Below are 27,066 nucleotides of genomic sequence, written 5' to 3' on the forward strand. Positions count from 1 at the left end.
AGCCCTGGCCTTGGGGGCCCTCTGCCGTGTACAGCCTCGCTCCTCCGCAGGGCCAGGCTGAGGCCTTCTCCTGTGACAGCCTGTGGGCTTGTACGCATTGCCGTTTGGGGTCCCGTGGAACCCCATTTTGGATCCAGGGTCAGTGCCATGTGAGGGATGAAGCAGGCCTGCCTCCCGGGGGAAAGACCCGCTCGAGGCGGCCAGCGCCCTACCTCGATGGCGTGCTGGAACTGCTCGTGCTCCCGCTGCAGCTGCTCCGCCTCCTGCAGCGAGCTGGCCGTGATGAGCCCCGCGTTCAGCATCGACTCGCCGTTGCGGATCCAGCCCAGCACCTGAAACGGTCCACAGGTCATCCAAGCGCGCCCTTCCCAGGGCAGCCCGTGGACCAGCAGTGACGCAATCCAAGCAGCAGGTGGCCGAGCTGCTCACATCAGCCACATGAAGCTGGTTTCCGTATGACCCTCCTGCCCACAGCCTGAGACCCGTCGGGAGTGTGCGGCCGTAAGTACTGCACTGTTAAGTGGATGCTGTTATTTTTAGTTGCAAATGGGAGCTGAAAGGGTAGAGGGTCCAGAGAATGGTTATTAGTCCACAGGCCAAAAGTGGTTGGGGGCCACATATCCCCAAACCAACGGCCACAAAGAATTCTCTGCTAATAAAAAAATATATATATTTTTCATTCTTTCAGTCCTAATGAAAATGCAAACTTGGCAAACTGCTTGGTAAGGGAACTGTTTCATCCCAGTAATAAAAATTTTCCATTATAGCATCAGTATTAAGTGGCACAATAACTGAAATGTGAACAGAGCTGTACTCTATGCTCAGAGGCAAACCAGGAGATCCTCAACCTCACATACCAAGAGAGGTCGCCTCTGACAGCCGAAGCCAACGGCTGCGGAAGTCACTCCGGCTAGTTACTTGTGGCAGAGACAGCTCATTCCTAATACCTATTTTCCTTGTCTCCTTTATTCAGAAAACCCCAACTTTTGGGGACAGCTTGAAATAAAACCACCTCTCAGCCACTATGACAGCTCAGGTACAGCTATGACATAATCGTAGCCACTGAGATCAAAGCAGTCGCCTCTGGGGGATTTTGTGAAAATATTTTCCTGGTACATGTTTTGCCTTTTTCGTGTTACATTTTCCCTTCCTGATGCCTGGACTGTGGAGGTGATGGTTGGGGCTACAACACCGTTTGGATCACAAGCAAAGGGCCACCTACCATCAAGATCTCAGCTAATATACCACGGGCCACCTTCCGACTTGTTACGTGGTTTTGGACTCTGTTACTCGTTAGGCAAATGCAGTTCCTAATGAATATGTCCATCTATCCCTATGTGTTTTAGGTGAATTGTTCTATGTTTGGCAAGAAGAAGAACTTCATTAACTGGTCTTTAAAAAGCAGCTTACATACTTTATCTCATTACAACAGGTGCTCTTTTAAAGACTTCTGTTTAATAACATGTCTGCTTTAATGCGAGTGCTGCCCACTTGTGCACACCTCACTCCTGGTCTAGAGCAGGGGTGGGGAACCTTTTTTCTGCCAAGGGCCATTTGGAGATTGATAACATCATTTGTGGGCCATACAATTCTGTCAACTTAAAATTTGGCCTCTATATTTGGTCAAACATTTAATTAACTCACCCCTAATGCCTTGGCAGGAACAGACCAAATGATTTTGTGGGCCTTATATGGCTCGTGGGCTGGACACTCCCCACCCTGGTCTAGAGGTACCTTAAATCCCCTCGGATCAAACTATCACGTGCTTTTCTGTGCAAGTACCAGCAAGCCGTACTGTCCCAGCATCAAGCCAAGATCCCTGCTCATGAGATAAAGCGCCACCTACAGGCTGAATACACGTGCGCATGGAATCCCACCGGTGCTGAGCCAGAGAGCAATCTCTTCCAAACGTCCCACTTCAGTTTTCCACGTATCCAAGATGTGGCCATACAGATGATGTAAGAGAACTCGAGCCATACACAGCTGTGGTCCAGTCGGACTCATAACAGTGTATTTGGCAGTAAAACCACATGGTCATTTAGACCAGGAAGCAAAGCATACAGGTTTTAAGCAAGAGAATAGCAATAATAAAACGAATGACATGGATGTTCCTCTCGAAGCCTTTCCCACCACAGCGCGAACACAGCTGTCCAGGCAGTGGCTCAGTTTCTACGCTTGACGTGGCTGCATTAGGGTGGGTGTTGGGTTATGCACCAGGACAGCCGTGCTCTGACCAGGGCCAACCGTTCCCAAGGCGTCCAGGTCCGAATTACAGGCCCCTTCCACGCGCCTGTGCCCGTCCCTGGCTCTGGGCCAGCACGTGCTTACCTGCTTCACCTCCGCCTGCAGGTGGCGCAGCTGCACACACTGCTCCAGGTGCTTCCGATGCTGCTCTGCGGCCAAGTCCAGCTCCTGCTGCTTTTCATGAAGAAACTCCAACAAGTCCTGGACCCGCGTAGCCATGTCCACGTCTCTATCGCAAAGCAGCTCCACGCCTGCGGACACCAGAGGGAGACCCTAGAATTCAACTCACATTTCAATTTGTTCTTAAGGTTGCACGTGGTCTGTCTGTGTGTCACCTCCCAGCTGGGACCGGCCATCACGCTGAAGGCCATGTGCAGGGAGGGCCCAGCGCAGGGCAGTGTGACACCTGCCTGGCAGCGTGTGAGGAGTCCCAGAGAACGTATCTGACATGTCAAAGCCAAATAATAATGTCCCGCCCACCACACCGAGCCCGTCTCCTGTCAGTCCACTTCTACAATAACCACAAAAATGTGGCATCCTTTATAAATGAGAACTTGGGCTTGTTTTTGTTGTTACCTGCTGTACATCTAGTTCACATTTCAGGAAGCATTTAAGAACATGATTTGTGTAAAATGAGTAACGGCATGTTCAGGTTGTTGCTAAGTTTCTTAACACCATAGCCTTCTTTCTACATTTTTGAGCCCATAGTGCCATCTGCTGGTAAAGTATAAATTAAAAAAAAATAAAGAATGGGAAAATATTTTCTAGGGATTTACATTTCACTCAGAGAGCTACAACAGATCATTTACAAAATTAATGTTCATGCTACTTATAATAACATCTAAGAATATTAAGGGTAACTGCACTGTCCAAAATGTTAAATGTGATATTATGCATATCAGGTATTTACATTACGATTCATAACAGTAGCAACATTACAGTTATGAAGTAGCAACAAAAATAATTTTATGGCTGGGTCACAACATGAGGAACTGCATTTAAAGGGCCAGAAGGTTGAGAACCACTGATCTATAACATCTATACCGTAGGGGCGCCCTGAACCCTGCAGGCATCACACTGCGATAACCTGGACGAGCTCCCACGGGGACCCGAGGAGCCACCACGGACGCAGAGGGAGCGCACTCCTTACCAGACGCCTGCACTTCATTGACATACTGCAGGAGGTCCTGCCCCTGGTGGATGACATCGAAGGTCAGGTTGTTCATGGTCAGGGCTTTGTCCGCGTGGTGTTGGAGGCGCTGTTCCGCTATTGTGAGGTCTTCCGTGTCAAAGTCATTCATTTGCTGAGAAAGCTCATCATTCCAAGACTCAAGGTCCGAGATGATCTGACAGAGGAAAGTCTCTCTTTAGGATCAAGACTTAAAAATAAGAATCTGTTGCAATAGCTTCCGTGCCCGGTAAGGAAGGAAGGGACTCAGGGGATTGTGTTAGAAGGACACAAAGGCCAACTGAAGGGGCTCCCACTGTCCAATGATGGGACAATTAGACACTAAACAAATACAAAAATGACCACCATCGAATAGAATATATAAAATACACAAAAATCCATGAATTCCTAGTGATGCTTAAAAAGAAGAGCTAAAAGCCAAAAATTAATTTAAAAACTCTTTGGTTCTGATTAGAGGTAGCCAGGGAACTAATCTTTCTCCTAAAAACTGTGAACCATAGTAGAAAAATATATAAGCATAAAATGGTGCAGGAAAATTCCCCTTTCTGGATAAATCTAGCTATTAAATGTAGAAAGCCTAATAACATCAGAACATTTTATTCTAATTATTGTTTAGAGCAGGGGTCCTCAAACTACGGCCCACGGACCACCTGCGGCCCGCCGAAAACATTTATCCGGCCCGCCGGGTGTTTTTGCCGCCGCTGCCTGTCCTGCTTAGCGGCCGACTCGTCCCGGGCCCGCAGTGTACATGTGTGGAATGTCTGAGGGACAGTGAACTGGTCCCGTTTAAAAAGTTTGAGGACCTCTGGTTTAGAGTCTAGTAAACTGGGTAATGATCACCACTGCATAGTAAGCCACGAGGAAGGCTGATGGGGAATGAACACTGGAAGGATCAGGCTGCCGCCTCCTGAGCCCACAGACCCACCGTCGCTTCCTCGAAGGCGGCCGGACGGACAGCCCTCTGACTGGAGGAGCTGTGATGTGCCACCTGTGCAGCTTTCTCGCACAGAAACAATTCCAATGAGGTCTTCACCTCTAACTGCTGTGTGTACAGGAAATGCCGGGGAAAGAAAAAGTGGTGAACAACTCGGAAGAAATCAAGTGAGCAAAGGCAGAAAGTGGGACTGACCACGGATGAAGCTATTTCGACAAGTGGTGGTGTGGGGGAGGAAGGGCGGACGGAGAGGCCACCGTAGATGAACAGACGGAGCGGCCAGGGCAGGAGCGGGCCCGTGGGCCCTACTGAGGTGCTACGGCCTCTGAACAGCCGGCCTGAGAAGACAACCGGGGTGACTGCTGGACTGCTGGGTGTTCAGGGAGTTGTGCTCATGGAAGAAAATGGCCTCGTTTCTTAGGGAAGTTGGCAGGGGTGAAATGACATGCCGACAACATTTTTCTCTAAAATGCTACAGCACAACAGAAACAAAAAAGGGACTGAAGCAAGGGGGGCTGTGCTGTCCTCACCACCTTGATGCAAACCGTTCATCTTTAAAAATTAAGAGTAAAATGATAACATCCAGAAGGCAGGAAAAGCCTTCTTGTGGAAGAGTAGCATACGATACACTTCAATGGAAACACATCTCCCATCGATCCTATTCCTTTCTCTGCATGAGCAGTAAGCGAACTAGTGTGAAAATCCGTGAACGGGAGAGTGTGCACAGACTCCGGCTAGGAGATGGGAAGTAATAAGAAACTTACGGCTTCCTCAAACCCCTTTGCACAAGTCTTCTCGGTTTATTCGTTTATCACAGAGGCCGTAGACAACATGCATATTATATTAACCTATTAAGTTATGCTTATTAATAAAACAAAAAATTTAAACAATGCCAAATTAGACATAAACCAAAAAGCCACTGGGGGAAAATATTGTTAAAAGGAAAAAATTGACCATATCTTTAACCTTTACCTCCACTCTAAGGGGATTCTTCCTTAACGTTTGTTTGTTTCCTGGCGCTGAGGGAGAAGACACGGTGTGTGGTGAGAGACAGACGCGGGAATGGTTTCACGGAGGAGACACCATCAGGCTCAGACGGCATCAAGCAACGGGCAGTAACACAGATCACTGTGCTCAGACCAGCAGGATTTGAAAACACTGGCTTGGTATAAAGAACCCTGGCATGGCGTGATCTCGGGTCATCAGGAAAACCCCGCCCACAGTTTAGCATTCTAGCTGGTCAACCATCGGAGCCAAGAAAAGAAATCTGTGCCCAAAACAAAGCTGATGAAAGTGGAAGTCATTTTTGAATATTAATACTTTGGAGAAATAGCTCTGAAACTATAAGCGTATCGCAGAATTTTTATTAAGTCTAAATTTTCCTCCTAAACACATATATGGTTTAGTTATGACTGTTTCCCATACCTAACCTGTCACAGGATGCTACAGTAATTATTTTGTTTTTCAAGCAATAAAGCAGATTTAACTGGTACACCTGGAAGCTGAAATTGCAGTAGGCTAAGGCAGAGAAAATCTCCATCCACTTTTCAGAGATGGAAATGCTTCTCCAACTGCAACACAGAGACGTGAGGGATTTAAAAAAATCAACCAAGTAACATGAATTTCCACCAACAACATAACTGCATGCTTCCTATGGGTAGCCAGATGAGGCATTTTCCCAGTAAGAGGGAAAATCCCAGCTGAAACCTAAACTGCTCAGATCTTCACATTTCAGGGTCATTCGAGAGAAAAAAGGTTCCAAGGGCCTGAGGTGCTAAAAGGTTTTACACTGTATCCTAGCGCCCTGTGAACGCACTGCAGGCTCCGTTCCTGGGTTCAGGCGTCACGTGCCCGGCCTGGCAGCCTGGCCTTACTGAGCCACGCGGAACTCCCGGCTTTAGTGTGGGGAAGTCATCTGGCGTTCCTGACCTCCATTTAATACACTGGTTCAATGAGAACAGAAATACAATGAGTTATTTCCCCCTTAAAGACCATTAATACATGTGAAGCCAATTTCCCCCCCAAATAGCCAAGGTCCTGGAAGGAGAAACTTCAAATAATGCTTCTGACTGCTTTCCGTTGCTTTAACTGAAACTATTTAATCAGCAGCCACATTGACCAAAGCAGTTCCTCTAAAGCAGAGGTCAGAGAGGAAAGCAGGCTGCCTGCGGGGTCCTGCTCGCACAGGCTGGCGGGGCGGGGCCTGACCGCTGAGGCCAGAGCCTTTCTCCACGTGGCTCCAAACCACGTGGCTCCGAGTGGGTTTAAGTGTCAAGACTCAGAGGGCAGGTTGTTGTTGTTTTTTCAGGGACATGTGAGGGTTCAATACCTTTCTTGTCATTAACAGATGATGGTAATGAACACAGCCAAGGAGGCTGTCCTTTTATGAAACCACTGATGGACGTTTACACAAGCAGCCAACCAACGGGCCCCCCAGAAGGCCTGCCCAGGTCCAGGCCTGGCCCTGCACCACACGCCCCTCAGAGCAGGGCCCACAGACAGGCCTCCGGCAGCACAGAAGGCCCACCACGGCAGTTGACACTGAGCCCTGCCTCACCCTGCCTTTGGCGGCCCTTAGCGTCTGGGCCACGTGCTCTCACAGCACGGCTCAAACCCAGGACAAGGGATCGATATGGGGGGAGCCTCCTCCAGACATCTTGGTGGGCGGTCGGGGACCCCCCGGGCGGCCGTTACCACCACCAGCCCCCGGAAACCGGCCTCCCCGGCTGAGGTGAGCTTCGGTTCCTTTCCTCACGTTTCACAGACTCTAGCAGTGTCATCCAACCGCACTTCCTTCTGCCTGCACTCCAAGTTCAAACAAAGCCCTTCCCGGACACCGAACGGAGAACCCCCTCCTCTGGTGAAGAAAAAGGAAAGAAACCTGAACTTCCTTCTCCCAGTCATACATGAGGCGTAAAAGTCGCATGTTAACTAAGAATGACAGACCATCTGAGGCCCTTCTGTGGGGGAATTCCCTAAGAGGCCGAGGTGTTGGTCTCGGGCAGAGCAGGAGGGGGAGGGGGAGGAAGGAGAGAGGACCCTGCTTGAGCTTGAGTCCCTGCTTCCAGGACAGGGAGGGCTGCGTGGGGCCCAGTGGAGGCGAGAAGCCAAGAGGGCGAGAGGGACCGGTCCCAGCAGCTCTGCCCTCACCCTCCACCCTGGCCTTGCTCTATCCTGTGTGCGACGTGGGCCCTGCAGTGCCCGCTGCCTCCGCCAGTTCCAACTTCAGACAGAGGAGCGGAGTCCCAGCCCCCAGTTCCCTTCCTCTCTCCTCCTGGCAGCGGCCCAGGCCCAGGGAAGGACACAGGGCGGAGCGGGCGGGCACTCACGTCGATGGCGTCCCTCTCGAAGATGCGCAGCTGCAGGAAGAGGTCCAGCTTGATCTTACGCTCCTGGAACAGCTCCTCCATCTGGGCCTGCGCCTCGTCCAGCTGCTGCAGCACCGTCTCGATGTGGCTGATGGAGCTGTTGTGGGGGGTCTTGTTGTTGGAGATGGCCGAGTCCCTGGGAGGGAGCAGAGAGGGAAACGGGATTTCAAAGAGACAAACAGGAATTGGAGGAGCAAGTCGCACATTGTCAGATCCCAGATCCGGCAGCTCGGGACCTGGGGGGAGAGAGCCGGCAGGAAGCGGCTGCCTGTCTCAGAAAGGACGGCCGCCCCTCCCGCAGAACAACAGCGGCTTCCTCCTCCAGCAGCTCCCAGACCCGAGGGAGCACGGAGCCTCTCCGGCCTCTCATCGCTCTCACAAGAATCTAACGCTCTCGCAAGGCCAGTCAGCAGGGATCACTTCCAGCCGCTTTCTCCTTAAGTAGACAGAAGAGCTGACACCTGTTCACCATGAACGGTGGTTCCATTAGTCACGAGGGGTTAAACTCCAATGCATCAACGAAGCCTCTATCGAGCAACGTTGCCTGACTTCGCAAAGCGAACACCAGGGGAAGTTACCACCAACGATTCATACGCTGGCCTCCGAGGAGCAGGCGGGAGACTTCATTTACGTAAACAGTCCCTGTGATGCTTCCAGCCCCAGCACTGTCCTGACTTCCTGCCACCGGGTCCCGACGGGCAGGTGTCGGCCGGGCCGGGCCTGCCTGGGCCTCAGCTTTGAAAAGGGGACACCCCACCACATTCTAGAGAGACAGGTCACCGGGGCCTGAGGACAAGGTCCTGGGAGGTTTAAGTAAAGTTTCATTCATTACTGAGTGTTAGGAGGGAATATTAATAAAAGCTGAATCCTGGGAAGGTTTATTAGGCAATGCTGTAATGAGAAAACTTACTGAGAAAAAACCGTAAGGGGGAAGAAGAAAAGAGAGAGATGCTACTCTGCATTACGCTCACAGACGTTATTTGTTCTCTACCCCATTGGACAGAGAATTATAGGCAATTGTTCCCAAAAGCCAGGGGAAGGGGAAACGCTGGCAGAGTTTCAAAGGGCCTGTGCTCAGCGGGAGGCGGGGCGGGCCCACCTCAGCTGCTGGATGAGGTCCTCCCCTTCCTTGATCACGTTGACGGTCACTTGCAGGGTCGTCTGCTGCTGCTGGCCGAACCGCTTGATGAGGTCCTGCACGGCCTCCACCGACTCGGCGTACACGTCGTCCAGCAGCTCCTTCTGCAGCTCCTCCAGCCATGTCCACAGCTGGAGGGAGACAGTGAGGCTGTCACCGCCAGGGCAGGCCCCATTCGAGAAGGTGAGGGGGCGGGAGGGCAGGGGCAGGCTGCCCCGGGGGAGCAGGAGGGAGAAGTACCCCAAACAGTCCGACAGCCAGCAGCAAAGGCACAAAAAACGCAGCATGTGACGGCTGCGAGGTGAGAAAGCGAACAGGCAGAGAGCCAAAGGGGACGGTCAGAGAAGAGAAAGACAGGACGGGAAGTGGCTCTTCCCGATTCTGCCCAGGCTCCACTGGGTGCAACAGAATCAGAAAAGACCCTCCAACACCTGCCACACATGACGGCATTCTCTCACGCAGCCCGGTGGCTTTTATTTTACTCTTAGCAAGGGCGTTGCAGTCTGTTGTTGATTATTAGACCTCCCCACAGACATGGGTGCTTTCCAGCCCTCAGAAAAGAAGGAAGCATGGAGCGTGGTGGAATGATGCCTCCCCAGGCCCGGGAGGAGAGGGGATGTGGCACAGCTAGGTTCCACGCCCGGCCAGCCAAGGCCACGGTCACAGTCCTTCATGAAGGAGTGGGCATCCCGAAACCCTTGCAAACCCTCACCACCACGAACACTGTGCCCGGGACCTGGGTGGGTAAGACCTCTGGCTTTGGTCTGGTGGGAGCAGAGCCCTCCGCCCGCTTCAGGGAGCCGCTCCAGGTCTCGGGGAGCCGTTCAGCGAGCCGGAAAGGCAGTTAATTAAGCCGAATGAGCCCTGGGCGTGGAGATGGTTTGTGTGGGGAGACAATGCTCCCTGCTTCCCCAGGGATGTGAGAATCACCTCCAGCACCTGACACGTGTGGGCCCAGCGCCTGCCTGAGCTACGGGACACACTGCCCAGCCGCACGCGCCAGCCTCGGGGCTGAGTCAGCACCAGGGCACTTGCCGAAGCAAGTGTGTGCATTTGGCTTCTTGTTTCCAAACCCCTCCTTTTTGAAACTGCTCTGCTGAGGTATGACATGCAGTGAACTGCACGCGTTTCTCTGAGAAATGCACTCCTAGGCCCCCCCCCACACCCCCCCCCCCCCCCCCCCCCCACTTCTGGCCGTCTCAGTAACTCCTTGAGGACGGTTGACACTGAGGGTCCTTGGTGTAGCAAGGAAATGCAGTGATCTCTTAGGCCTGGAGGCAACACTTTGCTAAAGCCTCTCTTAAATTCACGGGCTCCCAGCACAGAATGCCTTTCGGCAGCTCTTGGACACAGCCCTCCCACCCGCGGATTCCTGTCCTACGATGGACACTGATGAAAAAGTGGACCTTTGCAACTGTTTTTTTTCCTGCTAAAAAAGAATAAAAGCAACAACAAACCACTTACTTCACTCCCTTCTTTCAAAGTCTCCACTGTGTTCCACCTGAATCCACGTGCTGCCCTAAAGCTGCCCCCACCCTCCGGTCACTGTGGGGGAGCCCAGGGACAGAGGGCCCCTGCACACCGGCGGAGACAGCCCCGCACTGAGTGACGGCAGACGATGGAGGACTCTTCGGGAATGAATGGAGGGACACAGCACAGTAAGCTGCTGAGTTCAGGAATAGTGCTCCCTCAGCATATTCTGCTCACCCAGGGGAGCTGAATAATTTAAGCAAATGTACATCCAAAAAGGAGTGCTCTTCTCGCATGTGATCTAATGTTTGTATCAACGAGGAGAAAGGTAAAGGAGCCAACGCTGCCCCAACGCTGACTGCATCACAGAGGAGGGTCTGGCAGACACTTCAGACCACACGCTGGAGCCATTGTAGCCCCTCGTTTTAGTGACACTGCGCTTTTAAAAGCTAGCATCTCATAACATTAGTAGAAATGAGGTGCGTTAGTAGAAATGAAATTTGTTGTGCAAACACACGGAAATGCAAGTTTTAAAAGCCCACTAGAAGAATACTGCAATATCAGCAACGCAACATTAAGGCAGCTGGTAGGAGTCCGCAGGTCCCGGGTGAGACACACCTCCCACACAGCTGTCCCAAGCCCCCTCCCCCATTCAAACAGCTGGGTCAGGTCTCCTCGCTGACCCAGTGTGACCCCGCCTGTGGGACAGAATGCGGGGTGGGGGGAGGTGTCTGCAGAATTCCTCTTCTCCAGCAAATACTACCATTTAGCACGACTTCCACTAAATACCATTTAAGTGACAGGACCAGTTGAACACGTCTTGCCTCTGCACACTGTGGAGGGGAGAGGAGAGGAGTGCAAACCCCGCTCGAGGCACAATGCACTGCTGTGCTTCCGCGACTCCACGGCCACCACAGACGAGGTCGTCTTTCATCCCCAAGTAATTAAACGAAACACTTCTCCTGAGAGGGGACACGGAATAACAGTGAAGAGAACCTCAGGTCCGTTCCTCACCTGGGTCCAGGTGTCAGTGTATTCTCCTATGAGACGGGCCTGGTAATAATGCCTGCCTCGCAGGCTCCCGGGAAGATGAGGTAGGGTCATGTACCCACGTGGAGAGGTAGGTAAATGTTAACCACTACTATTAGTCTTGTTCTTGCAAGGAAAATTCTTCTAATAATAAGACTCACAATGTTTTAAAAGCCTTCTTTCTCTAAATATTATTCAAAATGTATTCAGGTTCCTACCAATTGTTCAAAATATGTCACAGTCTGGTCAGCTTAACACCATCCCACATTTTAAGCTTTCACACCTAAAAATAGGACGGCGTGAGGAAAGTTGCTGGGATGTCTGGGCTTCTATAGAAAGCACTTCCCCTGGCTTCCAGGGGAAGTGCCGGGAGTGAGGCCTTTTCCTTTCCTCCGGTAACCTTTAAAGAACTAGCTTATTCCCTCCACATCCTGGACACTTCAACACACGTCCATGGGGGACATGCCCGCCCAGTGGAGCGCAGCTGTGCAGGAGCCCGCAGGGACCGTGCTGGGATCAGGCAGGTGAAGAGGGGGAAACCGAGGTCGGAGGAGCGAGGTTACCCCTAAGTCCATGATCTTCATGCCCAAAGGTCCTTTCCCCTTTAGAATGTTTCTGTCTGGTCCCAAGGAAATGTTCTCATTCAAAAAGATCTCAGAGAAAAGGGCCCTGGCTGGTTTGGCTCAGTGGATAGAGCATCACCCTGCGGACTGAAGGGCTCCAGGTTCGATTCCTGTCAAGAGCACAAGCCCAGGTTGCAGGCTCAACTCAACTCCAAGTGGGTGGTGGGGGGGTGCAGAAGGCAGATGATCAATAATTCATGCTCACCATTGATGTTTCTCTCTCTCTCTCTCTCTCCTTCTCCCTTACTCTCTGAAATCAATAAAGATATACTTAAAAAAAAAAAAGTCTCAGAGAAAAGTATTTCTGATGTCGATTTTAGATGAACTGATGCATTCGTCGTGCAACAGGATTCAGGCAAAGCCTTTGTTTAAGCTTTGAAAATGCTACCTATGCCTCCTAAAGTAACCTTTGCACAAAGCAATGAGAAAAGGTCTCCAGGAGGCCTGAAAATTTTTACCACAAGCTTCCTGAATGTGAAGAAAGAAACCTGTACTCCTGTGCTAGCTGTTAATTTGCAATAAAAGATAAACTCTGCTTGACAGCAAGAGTTTCATTCTAACCAAGTTCTCGGCAGCGTGGACTCTATGAGTAAGAACTGTGCCCACGGCCTCGGCTCCTCAGGCAGCCAGACTTAGGCAGTGCTGCCCCCTAGAGGCCCTCTGAGCTGCAGCCAGGCCCGCTTCATGGAAGAGAGCTTGAACCCAGCCCACAGTGGCTGCAGTGTGCACAGGCCTGGGTCACAGAGCAGGCTGGGCTAGGGAGACACAGGGATTTCTGGGGAGAAAACTGATAAAATCTGTATCCTGTGTCCACCCGAGTCTGACCCAGTTATACCCTTCCCACAAACTGTGCTGGGTGGAACCTAAAGGAGGAACCTCGCTCTGCTGGGAGAAACCCCCGAAAAAGCCCCTTCCTCACTAACTGGGGAGGGGAGACCCCACAGAGGACTCCTAAAGGAACTCATGGGGGAGGGGGTTCCAGGGAAGGACTGAGCTGCCAGCTGATTCTGTGGGTGGTAGAATAGGGACCCTGAGATTTGGGGATTGCTCTAGGGGCAACCACTCTCCAGCCACAGTCTGCACGCAGGCTATAAACCTGCTCGCAACACACCAGCTGTGGGTGGCCTTGAGAAATCCTTTGGCGCTCTCTACCTTCAGTTTTCTCATCTATGAAATGGGCTCATGTTACCATATATGTCTTCCCTAACTGGCAAAGCCAGTTTGAGAGTCAATTACTACAAGCACTTTATAAACAGAAGCTACTGCTGTTGGCATCTATTCTTGTCTATGACTAAGATGATCATTCGGGTACCAGTGGGGATGGGTGAGCTGTAAGGTGGTGTGAGAAGCACAAAAGCCACAGCTCCCAGCTGCAAGCCAGGAGCAGAAGTAGGTAGTTTCAATGGCAACTGGCAGGTGGAATTTCAGAAGGCACCATTCTAAACGTAAAATGGGATCCAGTTTCAGGTATGAGAGCAGAAATCAAAGGGGAACTGTTCAGCCATGAGCAACACAGCACCTTCTTCGGCCGGCAACTGCCCACGCACTCCTGGCGCACACGCCCACGGCCCTGATCAGAGGAGTGAGGGTTCAGCGCACCTGGGTGTTCTCGGTGCAGCGCAGAGCTCGGTGCTCTTGGATGGGTGACCAAAGATCTCTTCATATGACGAAAGGGAATTTATGAAGGACGCATGGGTTGGGCAAATCGAAGTCAGTATCATGAAATAATAGCAAAGCAAATATGCATAAGAGGAGAAAAGGGAAGAATCCAGGAGCAAACCAGGTGAGGACGGGATAAGAGGCCACTCCCAGTGCTCTGCACCCCAAGGAGCAATGAGACCCCCCATAATCCTCCTCCAACCATAGTGCAAGGTCCAGGGAGAGTGAGCACTGGCTGGGCTTAAAGAAAGGAGTCTGCCTGCCCAAGTGGTAGCATGAAAACGGAGCCAGGCTGGTAGGCCAGACAGAACAATCCCCAGGTGGCTGTCAGGCTTTCTTTCCGACTCCTGAACAAAATGACAGGGTCCATCCCAGGCATCACCCCAAACAAAGCCCGGTCCCAGTCAGAGTGTAAGTCTGCAGAAGCAGAGCCCACGGCTCCTTTCCTGAAACCCAGCGAGAATCGCAGCCGATCCAAATGAGAACAACCTTTCCTGGGAATCCACGGCCTCTGGGAAACAATGAACAGAACCCCACTCAGGGCCCCGAGTCCATTCCAGAGACAAGCCTGGCCGGGACCACCTGGTGACCTCAAACAACCCACACATTTCCAAGGTAATTATTCATTAACTCTGGACCTACTTTTGAGAAAGAAGGTGAATGAGTACAAATGGATGAAAATAATTGTGCTTTTGCTATATTTGAAAATGGAAACATGTCCTTTTATCATTAAATCTCAGAACATGTGCTAGAAATAGACATCATTATTCCCAGCGACTGAGCTCTGCTAAGCCTGGTACGGAGGCCAGCTGTGGGTACAAGGGTAAGTGAGAGTTCTGGTCTTCAAGGCACTTTACATCCACCAAGAGAAACAAACCAACATCTGAAATGTGTGACACAAAAGTATGTTTTCCACCGTTCTCCCTTGTGCACAACCTCCTGGAACATTACAGTGGCTCAGGAGACACTTTGGGATGAATAAGTGAGAGAGTGAAGGAATGAGCAGTGGAAAGTGCACTGGAAAGGAGAGGACAGGTAATGAAGACTCATCATGGGAATATTATACTCAGAACTGATGTGAATAAAATGCTGCAAATAATACGAAAGGGACTAGAGAGATTGAGAGGTGGAAAACAAATGCAGGAGAAAAAAAGTTCTCCCAAAATAAAATCCAAAGTTGTATGAGACTAATCAACAGTTCTGTTAAATACTATTTTAAAAACGTTTTTGAAAAGGCAGAGCACCAGCCTTCATCTTCTAAGAGGAGGTTAAGCCTCTCATGAATTCCTTTCACAGAGAGGGGGAAAAAAAAGAGGGAGAAAGGGGCCCCAGAATGTTTCCAAATCCAAGTTTACGGGTGAAATTGAGGCTGATGCCTCCATCAATCACCTTTCCGCATGCAGCCTCCAGGCATAAAATATCACCATTTCCATGAAAATATCTCCTCTTCTCTCTCCCCAGAAACAAGTAGTATTCTGTGTTCTGTCCTCTAGGGGTGAGAGAGTAAAGAGCCCAGAGATCTCAACACACAGGACTGGAATGCCTGGTCTGGGACAAGAGTTACAGGCACCAACCTCTTTCCAGGTGTGAGTCTTAAAAAGAATTGCGAACTGCAGAGCTAACACTGAGCAGACGTCACCAAAGCCGGCGGGGCCTTAGTTAATGCTGGCGTCTGGTGCAGTCAGTATTCTGCACGGCTCACTGTTATCAGTGTCTGAGGATGGCCACACAGGCTGACAAAATCAGAAGGCAACGGTGACTGGGGCCACATGACAGGCTAACACGGAAGGGAGACCCAGCAGCTCTGACCACAGTGTGTGGGCCATCTGTTCACGCTAAATCAGGTGCACGCCTGTCTCTCTCCAACGTAAAGGATCTCCTTCAGCTCAGCTCACCTCCTCACCCACACCTCTCCCCAGACGCCCACCCCTCACGGGCCACCCCCCACAAAGGCTGTCTGTGCTTGTGCTGCAAGGAAGGTCCCGTCCGCGCTGACCGCTCCGCTGGAGGGAGCAGGCTGCCATCACCACTGCCCAGCTCTGGTCCACGCTCTCATGTCACGGCTTGTGTCAGAGACCCTCGAAGTCCCGGGCTCTCCTCCCCCTCCCGGTTCTCACCTCTTTCACGTGCGTGTGAAAGGACACTGACATGTCCAGTAGGATCTTCCGTTGCTCAACACGCCGAACAAAGTCCTGGATCCGGTCTTCGAGCTGATGGGCGGCCTGATAAATCTCTTCGGGGTCACATTCCCCCGTCTGCGCCAGCTGCTCCGCGGCCTCTAGCAACTTGTCCGCATTGGTGTATGTGTTCTGCACGAGAGAACAGCCAGAGAAACACACGGTGAACAACACACACCGGCCAGGCCGGGGCCACGGCACTGCACTCAGTCTGCGCTGCTCCCGATCATTTCCGCGAATCAAACAGAAACGCGACGGAAAAGCTGACTTCAGTTACTACACCCCTATCAGCAGCCTCGTCCAGGCCTGTCTCAGTCAAACCTCGAACCTCATGACCGGCCCTTCCGCGTCCGGCGGCGAGAGGTATCTGCAGGCCATCGCTGGCCGTCCTGACTCATCCAGGGCTCTGAGCTCTTGCACCTGCACAGCCAGAGACGGCGCGGAGCCGCAGGCCCGCTTCACTTCTCTCGTGCTGTGACGGAGGACAGTTCCAGTTTTGTGCCTTTCACTATGAGAGAGCACGCATGAGCATTCCAAGTGCAAGTGACAGGTTAATTCCACAAGAACGTAAATAAGTTGCTGCCCCTTTTCACATGTTTCTACTTACTGGCACATTTTCTCAGAAAGAGGAAGTAATAACTATAATGGCTACAAAATAGCCAGAGTTTAAAAGAGTTGGAAGATAAGGGAAACAGGTGTCAAAAATACTCTGAAGCAGAGGTTGCAGATGGGTTCCTCAAACAAGCAGGTAGGCCAGAGCCCGAGACTGTTAACTATCAGTGAGAGGGGACTGGGAGAGGTTGGGGCAGAAGTCCCGGGAACCTTGTGTCTCCCCTTGAAAAATGGGTTGAGCCCTAGCTGGTTTGGCTCAGTGGATAGAGCGTCAGCCTGTGGACTGAAAAGTCCCGAGTTCGATTCCAGTCAAGGGCACATGCCTGGGCTGCAGGCTCAATCCCCAGTAGGGGGCATGCAGGAGGCAGCCAATCAATGATTCTCTCTCTCTCTCTCTCTCTCTCTCTCTCTCTCTCTCTTCCTCTCTGAAATCAATAAAAATAAAAATATTTAAAAAAATAAAAGACAAAGAAAAACGGTTTGAGCCCTTCACCGTTCTCCAATATTTTAGTTCTCCAGCCGAGCAAGGTCAGGACTCATCAGTGAGAGTGGGCAGTGCCCCGAGCGTGGGGAGGGTGTCCTTGTGGGAGTCCAAGGCTGATGGGGGCAAGGGCACCCCTGCACCCCCGCTGCTTACGGCCAGGGGCACTAATCTACCGAGGGTGATGAGAGGCAGGTTCCTCACTGTGGGGAACGGAGTTACAAATATAGGAAAGGGGAAAAGCTGTTAACTGCACGGCACTGGAGGAGAACTGGAGGAACCACTGTGAACGAGGAGGGACCTCGGCAGGGTCCCGGGTGGAGTGGACACACTACAAGATGGCCCTGAGACATTTTACGGGGCCAAGAGTATGGAAACCCCAAGAACAGTGTGGACAGGACACAGGAGCTGGCCTGAGGAGGCTCCGCTGGCCAGTCAGGGTGACGAGGTGAGCAGGAACATAACCGATGCAGTGCACTGAATGCGAGGAAGCCGCGAGGCTACTCTGACATAAATAAAACTGGATGAGGACCAGGCGTCTACAGAACGTCAGAGCACCTCCCACAAAGTGCGTACTGACGACCAAGGGGGAAAGACACAGTACTCAGGGGTCAGAGTGAACCAGGTGCACCGGACAAGTTAGAATCGGGTGCCCCCGGCGGGTGGGACCCAGCTTTACTCTGTGATGCCCCCGACGAAGATACACAGTAGCCAGAATCTAACCACCAGGAAACATCGGACAAACCCAAAGCGAGGCGCATTCTCCAAAATAACGGCTTGAAACCTCCCAAAGGGTCAGGTCGCAAGGTCAAGGGAGAATGAAGACCCTCCAGGCCCAAGGACCTCAGCGACGTGACAACTGAAGGTCCACACGGACCCCTTCAGCTGTGACAGCCTCGTGGGCTGCGAGGGCTGGAAGGTCATCAGGCATCAGTGTTAACGTCCTGACTTCGATGGTGGAATGGCGGTTGTCCAGCAGAATTTAAAACAGGAAGCACAGAGTAAGTTCTTTATGCTGTACTTCCTGCAAGGTGGAAAATTTAAAACGGATGTAATACACAGCACGACAGGTGTGAGGTGGCCTCCACAGGGACACTGACCCACACATACAGAGCAAGTGCCCCCAGTGCGCCACGGGGGGTGCGACAGTCATCCTTGTGTGGGCAGCATGGGGATGCGGTGCGGACACAGTCTACAGCAATGGTTCTCAACCTTGGCTGCGCATTAGAATCACCTGGGAATCTTTTTAACATCCTGATGTCTGGGCCTCATCCTCCGGAAATTCTGTTTCTTTGTTATGGGGTGGGGCCACAACATTAGTAACAAAGGAACAGAATTTCCGGAGGATGAGGCCCAGACATCAGGATTTTAAAAAGATTCCCAGGTGATTCTAATGTGCAGCCAAGGCTGAGAACCACTGGTCTACAGGGACGACAAAGACCAGCTAATGTCCGTCTGCTCCTTTCATCACCATCTCCATGTTGCTTATTGTGCATCAGAAACGCGTGCTCCCCTTGCACGGGCTGTCCAATCCCAACCACAGCCTTTTACGGGTAAGGAAACTGGGGCCTGGAGGGAGCCCATGGGCTCACGGACGAAGCGGGCAGGTGGTGAAATCGGGACTCCGGAGTCTATGCGTACACTACCCCATGCTGTTCAGCACCTGGCCTCCTCCACGGGTAGCCCAGTTCACTCACTGCTGCGAGGCTGGGTCCACGGTCACCTCCTTCGCCCTGTCCATCTGAGAAACCACCTTCAGGGGGTCTTTCCATGTTCAATACTATCTGAAGTCTCATGGCAACACTCTGTACTGTTAACAAAGGATCTCTCAGAACTCTTTCTAAATAAAAGATGGAAGAGATGTCGAAGAATCCCTTAAAAGCCACTAATTACGGCCAGACTTGGAGAATGCCTGTGTACATTTCACATGTTCTTTGCAATCAAATTGTTTGACATAATTTGAAAGCAGTCAGTTCCCAATCTAACTGCACAACTTTTAAGAGGACTGCTTTATATATATTGAGTTCTATATATACTCAGTGTGACATATTTAGATGCTTAGTTACAATAATTCCTACATAAAGGAGACACAGTGAAACTGCCCACTTTAAAAGAGCTTTGTAACAACAAAAGCTTGTTTTATAAACTCCCACCTTATGTCCTGTGCAAGTCTTCCTGGCCCTCCACATCCCCGTGGTGCAGTCTGGCAGCCTGCCAACCACGGCTGTGACAAGAAGCAGCCTTCCGCGAATGATCACACCTCAGAGCTGCACACCACCTCGGAGCTCACGTGGATGATCACACCACCTCTTAGCTCAACTGGATGATCACACCATCTCGGAGCTCACGTGGATGATCACACCACCTCTAGCTCACGTGGATGATCACACCACCTCGGAGCTGCAGAGGTCAGGAGGAGACTTTCACTTTGGGGGGCCCCAGTACCAACTTTGTGACCCTGAGCCTCAGGCTGGAGACCACAGATCATCCGCCTACTGATGAATGAGGGGAAGAGTCAGTCTATGAACGAGCACTAGACTAACACAGCGATAATGAGGGGAAAGGATGACTGCCATTACCAACGACAATAAGAATAACGACAGAAACTGTGGGAGCCAACAGGAACCTAGGCCCCATGACAACTAAACAGAATGTGGGGTCCTGGGGTAGGAGGAAACTGAGCAAATCTGACCGAAGTACGGATTTGAGTTAATAACAGTGCATCAACATTGGGTCATTGATTGTAACAAACACACCATACTAGGAAAGATGGTAATAATCAGGAAAACAGGGCGTGGGGTGGAGGGTATGGGAATGCTCTATTGCCATTGTCGCAGTTTTTCTGGAAATCTAAAACTGGCCTAAAAAAGCTTATTTAAAAATGTGTGTGTATACACCTAGCCCTTCCCTCCGAGAGACTAACACTCCAGCCACCAGATGAGGCTCTGGGGAGGGCAGGCTCTCCCAGTGACATCAGCTAAAGGGCATCAGGGCTCCTCGGAGGCTCTGCCCACATCTGCCCACAAGGATTCTCCCATCACCAGAGGCGGCACCGTAAAGGGACTTCCGGGATGAAGGGTGATGGAGATCCACGCTTCCCCGAGCGCCTCACCCAGGACCCACGCTCCGTCCACTGGCGGAGCCTCAGTCTCCTGCTTTATGCTGCACACACATCTTTAAGGAGCTGAACCCTGTTTTCTTGTTGAGCATCACTACAGCCGTGAAGCCACTTACCTCTCGGGTGGATCTGCAGTAACAGTGACTCCCAACAGGCAAACGTGTTTCTGGAAGCTTCCCACCCTTTTGCTGGCAGGGAACGACATTGCAACAATAAACGTCCCAAAGGAACAAGTGCATTTTACCTGATCTGGGACACTAAGCAGCATTCATTCAGTCCCACTTCTCATTTCACACTTGAAGAATGAGCCAGCACTGAGGGCTCAAGGCTTTCCTGGGGCAGCCGGCACGGGGCTGCTGGCGTCCAGGTCAGCACCGGCCTCGCTGACACCCAAGGCTGCTCTTCACATGAACAGCACCACCCCGAATCCTTTTCCCAAGAGATTCCACGCGTCAGTAAGCAGACAGGCCTCAAGTGCCAACTTTGGCACACTTAGTCTGCGCCCCGCAACAGCCCTGTGACGTGGACACCATTTCATTCCCATTTCACAAGTGTGGAAACTGAGGCACAGAGAAGAGAAGTCAGTCAGCGGAGCTAGGACTGTTCAAACCACAAATGCCTAGGCCAGGGCTCATCTTACAAGGGAAAAGGCAGTCACTTCCAGTTAGATTTAAAGAGAGGAGGGTGTCAGGTAGGAAAGCCCATTTCAGAGTCTAAAGAGCCTAACCGTCTCTCTCCTACCTGCCGTCCTGCTGCTGGGGGCATCTCTCCAGGTTCGGTTCCTTGTCTGAGGGAGTAACAATCACTGCGGAGGAGGGCTAAGGAGACAGGGCCAGGCCAGCGTGGGGGCCCAAAAGGTTTCCTCTTTTCTTAAGAAGTGAAATAATTGCATAATTGCTAGGAGTCAGGAAATAGGGCTTTTCAAAGGCAGACCAGAACTTCCTCTCTACCATCCTTGGGAGCTAAAGTCCCAAAGAATCTGGTGGGAAAGATGGGTTTTCCTGATCTTAGAAAAAATAGGACAGGAGAAAAACATGAGCATTTCAAGGCCTGACTTGAGGCTCTGCTAACAATGTGGAGGAGTTCTGTATGTCCGCCTGCTGACTGCAGCGCATCCTCCTGGCAAAAGCTGAGTGAGCTCAGGACTGGCCTGGGAGTTAGAGCATTGGCCAGGGAGTTAGAGCAGGGACCTGGGAGTTAGAGCAGGGACCAGGGAGTTAGAGCAGGGACCTGGAAGTTGGAGCAGGGACCAGGGAGTTAGAGCAGGGACCTGGGAGTTAGAGCAGAGCACAGGGAGTCAGAGCTGGGACCTGGGAGTTGGAGCATCACCTACTTAGCTTCTGAAAATACAGAGGGAGTTAGAGCAGGGACCTGGGAGTTAGAGCAGGGACCTGGGAGTTAGAGCAGGGACCTGGGAGTTAGAGCAGGGACCTGGGAGTTAGAGCAGGGACCTGGGAGTTAGAGCAGGGACCTGGGAGTTAGAGCAGGGACCTGGGAGTTGGAGCACAGACCAGGGAGTTGGAGCATCGGCCAGGGAGTTGGAGCATGGACTAGGGAGTTAGAGCATCGGCCAGGGAGTTGGAGCATGGACCAGGGAGTTAGAGCAGAGACCAGGGAGATAGAGCAGAGACCAGGGAGTTAGAGAAGAGACCAGGGAGTTAGAGCAGAGACCAGGGAGTTAGAGCAGGGACCTAGAGTTAGAGCAGGGACCAGGGAGTTAGAGCACGGACCTGGGAGTTAGAGCAGGGACCTGGGAGTTAGAGCATCGGCCAGGGAGTTGAAGCATGGACCAGGGAGTTAGAGCAGAGACCTGGGAGTTAGAGCAGGGACCAGGGAGTTAGAGCAGGGACCAGGGAGTTGGAGCAGAGACCAGGGAGTTAGAGCAGGGACCAGGGAGTTGGAGCATCACCTACTTAGCTTCTGAAAATACAGAGTGAAAGGTAAGGTTCCTGCCTTCTAAATCCCACAGATCTTTCTCCTGGAAGACAAGATAATTCATGGGGCATATAAAATGCTGCTGACAGAAGGGGCTTCATGGAGAATGACCTCCTGACAGGTCCTGTTTTTGGAAGGTAATCTGAATCCCAAGGAACAAGCAGACCAGACGGAACAGCGATGGGAAGATGCTATGCCAGTGATGTACCAATCAATCATATTAGAGAAATCTGTGACCCCATCATCAGCGTCTCCCTTGAGCCAGAGTTTTCTGGGTTTTCCTGGTTTTTGTGTTCAGAGCTTTTTCCATCTAAAAGGGAACATCAATGTGGACGACTATTTAGAAGACGGCTGTCAAAGAGCATCTTCCTTTCCACCACTCATCTGCAAAAAGCTTCACATAGAAAGTGTTCTGAATCTCTTTCTTAAAGCTCCTGCACGAAAATTCAACATGGCTGCATATGCCACACTCTATAAACTCATTGGCACAGACTCTGTCAATAGGATATAGCTACTCACAATCACTGTAACAAAGAAGGCCTGGACCTTCAGATGCATGCAGCGGCCCCGGGCTCTGCATAGCTGCCTGCAAGATCGAGGCAAGTGCTTCCTTGTGCGGCCACAGTTGCCTTGGAAACAAAGCCTGAAGCCAGGCCTGCAGGGAAGGCGTGTGCCTTGCAGAAGTGCTGGCTACACGACTCTCCACCAAGCAAAGAGGAGGTTCCTCTCAGGTTCCTCCTTCCCAGAACACTAGAATTGTTCTAAATAAACCTATATTTAGCACATCTAAAAGGAATTCAACCATAATACTTTCACCACTTCCTTTCTGAACCTGTTATGTTTCTTCATCGTGCCACGACTCACTATTTTGAAGAAGCTGACTATATTACTTATTAAATCAATTACTCATTCAGGGTGTCTACACTAAAAACAATTTAGAATGTGTTTTACCAACGGTCCTTCAAAACAGCCCCAGGAGACAAGCTAACCAACTTCAAACTTAACTCTGAGAGGACCTTTCTTCTCCCTAAACCCAAAATTTGCCTCACCTTTTGAATATGCTTCAGAAAATGAAATAAGCTCCTTATTAAGGCCTAGAGTGCCTGTTTCCATTTTTAAGGTGCATCCTGTCAAAAAACACACAGCCATAAATCTAAAATATGAACTCACCCCTTCCCTTACAATGTGTTTTGACAGGAAGCAGTCAGAGATATGGAGGGCAGAGAAGGAAAGCGGGGGAAGGTAGTAATCCACGCCAGCGGGCCTCATTCTCACTGTGCTAAAGCAAGACACAAGCAAGACACGTCATCTTATTGTTTGGGACGGGCTAGGGAGCTGTCAGTGAATGAAACTACTGACACAGGTGTAATGATACGCGGTACTGAGGCCACTGTCTGCCTAAAGCTCCCAGTGGAGGCCCTCACAGCCAAGATCTCTCCTGGCTTAAAATGCTGTCCTCCTCCCTCCTACCCTCACCCCTTCTTTAGTAGACAAGGGGGAAGGGCCAGAGTGAAGTCCACCCTTACTTTTCCAAGTCTTAAGGCCCTCTCCCACCTTACCGTGCTTGTGATCAGTTCCCATCATAGAGGGCATTCACTTCAGAGGCCCGATGGTACCCTCGGAGGCACAGCCAACTCCTAGAACCAGCTGGAAGTAGTTCTAGGGGTGCTCTCTGGCATGTACCAGGTCTGCACGCCCACTGCTAGAGTCAATATTATTTCCTTCCGTATACTTACTCTGGGTTTTTCTTGTTCTATTTCTAGTTATTTTAGTTGTAGGGTTAGAGAGCTTATCTGAGATTTTTCTTGTTTCTTGGGGTAAGGTTGTAATGCTATGAACTTCCCTCTCGAGACTACTTTCACTGTGTTCCACAGATTTTGGTTGTTTTGTGTTCATTTTCATTTGTTTCCAGGTAATTTCTGATTTCTTCCTTGATCTCATTCTTAAAGCATTCATTATTTAATAACATGCTATTTAGCCTCCATGTGTTTGAATGTTTTAAGTTTTATTGTGGTTGATTTATAGTTTCATACCCTTGTAATCTAAGAAGCTGCTTGATATGATTTCAATCTTCTTGAATTTGAAAAGCCTTCTGTATACCAATATGTGGTCTAGCTTTGAGAATGTTCCATGTGCACTTGAGAAGAATGTGTATTCCGTGGCTTTCAGGTGAAATGCTCTGAAAATGTAATTAAGACAATCATGATGTAGTAAGTCATTTAGGATTGCTGTTTCATTGCTGTTTTGTTTGTTTGTTGTTTGTTTGTGTCTGGAATATCTATCCAGTGAAGTCAGAGAGGTGTTAAAGTCACCCACTATGACTGTATTGCCATTGTCAATCTCTCCATTAAAGTCCTCTAGAAGTTTACAAAATATATTTAGGTGCACCTATATTGGGTGCATATATGCTTACCAGGGTTATTGTTTCTTATTGGATCAATCCCTTTAGTATTATGTAGTGACCTTATTTGTCTCTTTGTTATAGCCTTTGTTTTGAAGCCCATTATGTGAGAAATAAGTATTGCAATCCCAGCTTTTCTTTTTTGTTTTGTTTCCATTTGCATAGAATACTTTTTCTATCCCTTCACTTTCAGTCTATATGAATCTTCTGTTCTGAGGTGGGTCTCTTACAGGCAGCATATATATTTGTCGTGTTTTCTCATCCATTCAGCTACTCTATATCTTTTGATTGGAGCATTTAATCCATTAATATTTAAGGTAATTATTGATAGGTACTTACTTATTGCTACTTATTTCTTTATGCCTATGTTCCTCTCTCTATTTCTTCTTCTTCTTAAAGCGGTCACTTTAGCATTTCTTGTAATGCTGGTCTGGTAGTATTGAACTTCTTTAGCCTTGTTTTGTCTGGGAAGCTCTTTATTTTGCCTTCAATTGTAAATGATAGCCTTGCTGGATAGAACAGTCTTGGTTGCAGGTTCTTGCTTTCCTTTCTTTTTCTTTTTCTTTAAAATATATTTTATTGATATTTTACAGAGAGGAAGGGAGAGGGATAGAGAGCTAGAAACATCGATGAGCGAGAAACATCGATCAGCTGCCTCCTGCACAACCCCCACTGGGGATGTGCCTGCAACCAAGATACATGCCCTTGACCGGAATCAAACCTGGGACCTTCAGTCCGCAGGCCGACGCTCTATCCACTGAGCCAAATCGGTTAGGGCTCTCGCTTTTTATTACTTTGAATACTTCATGCCAATCCGCTTTGGCCTGAAATGTTTCTGTCAAGAAATCTGCTGACAACCTATGGGAGCTCCCTTGTAGGTAACTAACTGTCTCTCTCTTGCTGCCCTTAAGATTCTCTCTTTGTCTTTGACCTTGGCTCTGATAGACTTTCAAATGTCTACACTGACCAATGACAATCACTGTGTGCCTACTGCATGCTGGACTGCTATAACAGTGGTCAATGGGCAGGCAGAGGAAAGTGGCAGAGCACTCTTTCAAAACCAACTAGGCATCTAAAAAAAAGGGCCGTATCCAGTGACATTTTCAAGAGTGGGGAAGGTCTAAAAGTATTTAGTGCCAGAGAGAAAAGAACTGAGAGCGGGAGGAGGTGAAGATGTTGGGAAAAGAGGCCATACTGAAGGGCCGGGTCCTGGCAGTGCAGCGGGAAGGAGAGCACAGGCGGAGAGGGACACGGAGATGTGAGAGGGAAAAGAGGCTCGGCCAGGTGTGGGGTGGAGAGCGTGGAGCCCGCACCCATCGTGAGTGTGCAAAGGAGAGAGGCCCACAGAGAGAAGAGGCTAGTCACCTGCACGCAGCTCCCCGAGCCCACACGGCCACATGGCTCTGCTGCCCAACGGTCCCAGCTGTTGTCCCCCAGGCCTGCCTCTCACATCCTCATCCTTGTCACCAACTGAAATGGACCCATGAGGAGGTCTTGGCTTAGCCAGCAAGAACTACCAGGGAAAGCCCCCTGACAGGTGGCCATGCCCATTCAGGGGTCTGGGTCTGGCCTGTCGGCCCACTCTTTGCCTCCTCTCCACCCCCCATGCCTGGCAGAATGCCTGACACTTGACAGGTGATTATTTGAAAGCCAGAAGGAGAGAATGTGGGCACAGATGTTTGCAAAGTCTGCAAAAGGTGTTTACATTTAAGGTTTCTTTCCATGAACAGCTCAGATTTAGCCTTAAGCCCTTTCAATTTAAGGAAAAGTGTGCCAGGCACCCCTTAGAATCCCAGGGGCAATGAGCAGAGATGACAGGAAAGAACTGAAACTCCGATGGGTGGAGGGAGGAGCAGGCAAGCTCCTGCCCATCTCTGAACCAGGGTAAGAAGCAGACCATGGCTCAGGCTCTGCCCTTGGCTTGCTCTGGAAACCTTAAAGCAGAGACATTTCCTACAAAAAAGTGTTCTCGCTCTTGCTGCCCTGAGAACCTGTCTCAACAGCCTTGATGATCGTCTTTGAATAAAACAGGTTTACCAGAAAGACATAGGGCAGGATGGGCCACAGGAGAGATTTCCCTGATGGAGAATGGAAGGAACCACAGGAATGGGAGGGAGGCGGTCCATGGGTGCTGGACACACAGGAGGACGTTAGCAGACCCTCGGCCTCTGTATCTGAGCGCTCTCAGGAAGGGCGGCAGGGCTGGGGTAGGCGCTGCGTGGGGCAGGAGCCTGCATCTCCAGAGCTTGGTTGTTGCCAGTCCGGCCTCTTAGGTTCTTTGGTGCCTGAAGTCTTTGCTCACATGATCCAACTTTCACATCCTTCCTCGAACCATACTGGCTATAGTAGTGCCTTATCTTATGGAGAAAATAAAGGGGAGATAAGGGCACATTTTCCACATATTTTTGCTATAAGAGGAAGGCAAATACTTTCCAGCGAGGGCAAGAAGGGAGACCATGTATAATGCAGACAAGGAAAAACCCAGCTGCATCCACCTGTGGCGAGGCAGCCGAACACGATCTTTTCTTGTTTCTTGAGGTTGAGAAGCAGGAAGGTTGGGATTCTCATTTTCACTTCACATATGAAGACATGTAAAGAAGGTAACGTTGCCCTAGCTGATTTGGCTCAGTGGATAGAGTGTCAGCCTGCAGACTGAAGGGGCCCGGGTTCAAGCCCAGGTTGTGGGCT

The 27,066-nt window shown here is 50.5% G+C and overlaps 1 protein-coding gene across 1 annotated transcript in view; it reads right to left on the reverse strand.

Annotated features, from left to right (window-relative positions):
• The window catches only part of TRIO (trio Rho guanine nucleotide exchange factor), a 205,763-nt gene that overhangs the window by 125,158 nt on the left and 53,539 nt on the right, over nucleotides 1–27,066 (reverse strand). Inside the window, 6 exon segments of the mRNA XM_015567633.1 lie at nucleotides 213–332; nucleotides 2,329–2,495; nucleotides 3,395–3,590; nucleotides 7,697–7,871; nucleotides 8,835–9,004; nucleotides 15,772–15,963. Of these exon segments, the coding sequence (XP_015423119.1) occupies nucleotides 213–332; nucleotides 2,329–2,495; nucleotides 3,395–3,590; nucleotides 7,697–7,871; nucleotides 8,835–9,004; nucleotides 15,772–15,963 (1,020 nt within the window).

This window comes from Myotis davidii, unplaced genomic scaffold, assembly GCF_000327345.1.
Source record: "Myotis davidii unplaced genomic scaffold, ASM32734v1 scaffold143, whole genome shotgun sequence".
Taxonomy (NCBI): Eukaryota; Metazoa; Chordata; class Mammalia; order Chiroptera; family Vespertilionidae; genus Myotis; species Myotis davidii.